Below are 6000 nucleotides of genomic sequence, written 5' to 3' on the forward strand. Positions count from 1 at the left end.
CTAGAAATCAATAGATAGTTGACGATTACTGTCTAAATTGATATCTCCACGTTACAATCCTAATGTAAACTTACCTCATGATACGCCTCAATAAAGAGGTCATCAGAGGGAAGGGTCCCTACATACTTATTTTTATGATTGTTAACTTGTTGTTGTTTTTCTCTGTTCCTTATTAAACTAATAAAAAATATTTAAACATAAAGTAGATCAACAAATGCATTTTTTGTTTCGCAAAATCCATAACTACTGCTCTTAGATCACGGAATGGATCGTTGCGGTATAGACTATAACGCTAGCGTTATAGCCTGACCGAACAACTTGTAATACGGCGCAATGGAAATCCCGCACTCAAAAGTAATTTTTTGAGTGCGGAATGGAGAGTTGCGTAAAGGCTAAAATGCTAGCGTTATAGCCGTACCGCAGCGACTTGTAATACGGGAGACCTGAATATTCCGCGCGCAATGGCCTTATTTTTCAGCGGTATAGGCATACCGCACCATACCACAAAGCTTGTAATCTTGCCCATTATTAGTTGCTGATTGGTAGGCGTCCACTGCACAGAGCATATGTACCTGTCAACACCTGTTTAAAAGCAGAAAACTACATAGTGTGTGGAAGGGGGCATTAAAAAAAAAAAAAAAAACAGCATTTTATAAACTACTGCAAGTGTAATTCAAAAGAGTATGGCTGTTTTGCTTCCACTGTCAAGCTAGTAGGCATATATAATTTGAAAATATTTTTAAACTTATGTTTTTATCTTTTTTTATCTATGTGTTTTCCCAGCAGTCAAGGGGTGTAAAACTGTTCTCTACTGCTATAGTTGTAAACTCATTGCTATGTCTATATCACTGGAAGTCGGAGGGTGTAATACAGTTCAATATTTCCATAGCGGTTAAAGGGACAGTCTAGTCAAAATTAAAACTTTCATGATTTAGATAGGACATGCAATTTTAAACAACTTTCCAATGTACATTTATCATCAAATTTGCTTTGTTCTCTTGGTATTCTTTGTTGAAAGCTAAACCTAGGTAAGCTCATATGCTAATTTCTAAGCCATTGAACCGCCTCTTATCACAGTGCATTTTGACAGTTTTTCACAGTTAGACACTGCTAGTTCGCGTGTGTCATATAGATAACATTGTGCTCACTCTCGTGGAGTTATTTATGAGTCAGCACTGATTGGCAAAGATGCAAGACTGTCAAAAGATCTGAGATAAGGGGGCAGTCTGCATAGGCTTAGATACAGGCAATCACAGAGGTAAAAAGTATATTATTTTGTCTGAGCATATGTCACAGTTTTGCCCCCTCCCCGGAGAAATTTCTGCGGACGCCCATGCATACACACATATATATTTGTGAAACATATCATCAGATATATGTAGAAATATTTATATTTTCATGTCAGGTTAGCGCACATGAGAATATGCAATCTTTCCAATTGACTTTTATCATTAAATTTGCTTTGTTCCCTTGGTGGTATTTTTTAAAAGCTCAAACTGATTTCTAAACCGTTGAAAACCGCCTCCTAGCTCAGAGCATTTTTAAAGTTTTTCACAGTTAGACAGTACTAGTTCATGTGTGTCATATAGATAACACTGTGCTCACTCCTGTGGAGTTATTTAGGAGTCTGCACTGATTGGCTAAACTGTATGTCTGTCACAAGCACTGAGATAAGGGGGCAGTCTGCAGAGGCTTAGATACAAGCTAATCAAATAGGTAAAACATATATTAATATAACAGTGCTGGTTATGCAAAACTGGTGGATGGGTAATAAAGGGATTATCTATCTTTTAAACAATAACAATTCTGGTGTAGACTGTGCCTTTAATGCTCGAGCTGGAACGTTAAATAGCGTTCCACTTGTAATGGGGTCCTTAATGTATCCAGTATGCATCTTTTAAAAATTCATGGGAGTAATATTCGTCACATAATAACATTCTTTTAAATCCATAGAAAGAGCAAATTTGCATGCTGATTTAAAGGACTGTGAAACCCAATTTATTTCATGAGTCAGAAACAGCATGTCAATTTAACACAACTTTCCAATTTACTTTTTTTTATCAAATGTGCTTCATTCTCTTGGTATCCTTTTTGAAAGAATAGCAATGCACTACTGGGAGTTAGGTAAGCATATCTGGTGAGCCAATAACAAGAGGCATATATGCAGCCACCAATCAACATCTAGGGCCTAGTAGTGCATTGCTGCCCCTGAGCATACATAGGCCTATATAGGTATTGCTTCCAGCAAAGGATACCCTAATTAAATTACATTAGACTTTAACTTCCCTTTTAATACTGTGTAATGTCTGGTGACTTCATTTTGGCAATTTTTCATTTATATAGAAAAGAATTTAGTGATATATTTCCATTATTTTGATTCAGAACCTTATAGATCCTTATAGATTATGGAATATTTATCTTGTTTAAAGGGACAGTCAAGTCCAAAAAAACCTTTTATGATTTAAATGGGGAATGTAATTTTAAACAACTTCCCCATTTACTTTTATTAGCAATTTTGCTTTGTTCTCTTGGTATTCTTAGTTAAAAGCTAAATCTAGGAGGTTCATATGCTAATTTCTTAGACCTTGAAGACTGCCTCTAATCTGAATGCATTTTGACCACTAGAGGGCATTAGTTAATGTGTTTCATATAGATAACATTGAGCTCATGCACGTGAAGTGACCTAGGAGTCAGCACTGATTGGCTAAAATGCAAGTCTGTCAAAAGAACTGAAATAAGGGGGCAGTTTTCAGAAGCTTAGATACAAGGTAATTACAGAGGTAAAACGTGTATTATTATAACTGTGTTGGTTTTGCAAAACTGGGGAATACGTAATAAAGGGATTATCTTTCTTTTTAAACAACAAAAATTCTGGTGTTGACTGTACCTTTAAATAAATTGGTAGATGTATCCACAAAATTTCTCTCCTAAAAGACCTACTTATTGCAAATCAATCTTTGAACATATCTGCCATGCATATCTATGATTATTAGGGATGGGGAATGCCTATTGTAAATCTTGTATATTGTATAGGTTTTTATGTTATTTCTTAATTATTTGACCCAAATATTTAAATCCAAATATTTTTCAGTGTTTAGATTGTAACATCATTATACTTATGGTAATCACATGTTACTTTTAGTGGTAGATAGTACAATTTGCACTGCTAAAACACCCTAATTCTGCTCTAGGTGAGGATGCTGCCAGTGATTGGAGCATACATCTGTAGGGCTGCTCCTGATTGGCTCAGCAGCTGTATCCTTAAATTTGAAGTGGCATAGCACAGAGAGCTGGCGGAAGTTACATTAGTTTTGTACATTTCATCTTTTGTTTTCCTTGTTTAAAATGTTTATAATTACTAAAGAATACTGCACACAATACATGTGAATCATCGTTTGGGTACATCCAAGCTTTGCTATTTTTAAATGTATTGTTTAAAATATAGAGAAAAAAAATGTACAATTATTTCCTTAAAATAGTTGAAAATTATTTTTACTTCCTGCTTTTACTAACTAGCACATCATATTGTTATCATCCGATCTTTAAAAATCCCTGTATTATTTTATACAGATGTTTAATGTAATAGTTAAATAAGTAGTTACTCGATGAGCTAATTAGTAAAAGGGAACTCATTAACAAGGCTCACAGTGCATATACCAGTGATAGCGAACCTTGGCACTCCAGATGTTTCAGAACTACATTTCCCATAATGCTCAAATGGACTTCAGAGTGCCTAAGCATCATGGGAAATGTAGTTCTGAAACATCTGGAGTGCCAAGGTTCACCAACACAGGCATATACTATATACTTTAAAGGGAAATTAAACCCAAACATTTTCATTCAGGATTCAGATAGAACATACATTTTTAAACAGATTTCCTAGTTACTTCTATTATCAATTGTGTTTAATTCTCTTGGTATCCTTTGTTGAAGTAGCAGCAAAGAAATACTGGGAGCTAGCAGAACACATCTGGTGAACCAATACAAAGCATATTGTGCAGCAACCAGGCAGCAGCTAGCTCCCAGTAGTGTATTGCTATTCATGAGCCTATCTAGGTATGCTTTTCAACAAATGATACCAAAAGAACAAGGCAAATTAGATATTAGTTATTTAAAATTGCATGTTCTGACTGAATCATGAAGGAAAATTTTTGGGTTTCATGTCCCTTTAACTATAGCATTCAAATCTTATGCTCACTTACCTGGTAGCTGGAATGCTCAAATGGAATAAGCCCATGGCAACGACTCAGAGATTCATCTTCCAAGAGGAAATTCTGGTCTTCATGTACCGCTTCCTGCCCTGGGGCAAGGACCTTCAGCAGTCCCTTTGCATTATCATCCATCTGTGACACATAGACCAGAGCATCAACCAAACCATCTGATGTCAGTTCTGAATTCTTTTTATAGCCCTTTCCTGGACGAAAGTACAAAGCTACAGCATCTACTCCATTCTGTATGGTGTTGACAGGAATTACAATATGAGGTTTTGGGGTCAACCCAGGACTTCCCACGAGGAACCGACCATTCTGGTCCGTACTATGACCTTTCAGATCAAGAGTGAAGTAAGCAAGATTGTTCTTTCCATTGTAGAAAACCAACCAATAGCCATCAAGGCTGGTAGAACCATTTCCAGTATAATAAAGCTCAACATACTCTGTGTCTTCACCTGAGCCCGGAGTATTTGGGTTTAACTCATTGATTAGCAGGATATGAGTTCCAGAAGCAGAGGCGGTGGATGAGGCAACAACAGCATTATCTGCCAAATAAAAGAACATTATGAATGGTCAGCTATTATTGAATATTCAATAGCTTTTAAAGGGACAGTTTACACCAGATTTTTTATTGTTCAAAAAGATAGATAATCCCTTTATTACCCATTCCGCAGTTTTGCATAACCATCACAGTTATATTAATACACCTTTTACCTCTGTGATTACCTTGTATATAAGCCTCTACAGACTGCCCCCAAATTTCATTTCTTTTGATAGACTTGCATTTTAGCCAATCAGTGCTGACTTTTAGGTAACTCCACGGGCATGAGCACAATGTCATCTATATAGCACACATGAAATAATGCCGTCTAGTTGTGAAAAAAAAATCAAAATGCATTCAGATAAGAGATGGTCTTCAACTCCTAATAAATTTGCATATGAGCCTCCAAGGTTTAGCTTTCAACTAAGAATACCAAGAGAACAATGCAAAATTGAATATAAAAGTAAATTGGAAAGTTGTTTAAAATTACATGCCCTATCAGAATGATGAAAGTTTAATTTTATTAGACTGTCCCTTTAATGCTGTTGAGTTAGGAGCATCATTATGTAGTATTAGTCTGTAAAAGTTTCCCTCAATAATATAACCCAGTTTTGAAACACATTTTTGCCCAATAAACACCCTCCATTTTTAGTTTGTGGGTGGCATTTTACAATATTCTTTAGAAAACGAAACATAACAGTAAATGTTTTTTATCGCCTGAAAATGCTATTTATTTGTATAAAGGCATTGATGCTAATCAATTTGAAATTGATACTTTTATACGCAAAAATCAATAACTAATATGCGAAAAAGAATCAGTTTTCATGCTCTTCTTCGAAAAAGAACCCTTGTTTTAGGTCTTTACAACAAGTTTTTACTCTGGCCATTAGGGGGCATTTATGACCACTTCCTGGAGCGTGTAGCAGTATCTGAATTAGGAAGACATTGTTGTGTAGACAAGAACACTTGTGCAATGTTATTTTTATAAAACAAGGAAACCAACATGCAGTCTATCATGATTCCCATGCCTAAGAGCAGAACCCAACATATAAAGGAAACACTTTAAAGGGACAATTAATGTTTATTTAGCAAAGAATGTTTCTTTAAAGGGACAGCGTACTATAAAATATTCTCCACTTTAACATGTTCCCAATCCCAAACTACTGGAGAATATTAAATTGTTTACAAATAATAGGTTTTTCTTTATTTTGTCAAATTAAATAGATGCTTTAATCTGTTGAAACCGAT

At 35.4% G+C, this 6000-nt stretch overlaps 1 protein-coding gene across 1 annotated transcript in view; it reads right to left on the reverse strand.

Annotated features, from left to right (window-relative positions):
- Nucleotides 1–6000, reverse strand: part of LOC128642006 (uncharacterized) — a 238353-nt gene that overhangs the window by 120834 nt on the left and 111519 nt on the right. Inside the window, exon 7 of the mRNA XM_053694643.1 lies at nt 4203–4756. Coding sequence (XP_053550618.1) covers nt 4203–4756 — 554 coding nt within the window. The remainder of the gene's footprint in view (nt 1–4202; nt 4757–6000) is intronic.

The sequence above is a fragment of the Bombina bombina genome, chromosome 11 (assembly GCF_027579735.1).
Source record: "Bombina bombina isolate aBomBom1 chromosome 11, aBomBom1.pri, whole genome shotgun sequence".
Lineage (NCBI taxonomy): Eukaryota > Metazoa > Chordata > Amphibia > Anura > Bombinatoridae > Bombina > Bombina bombina.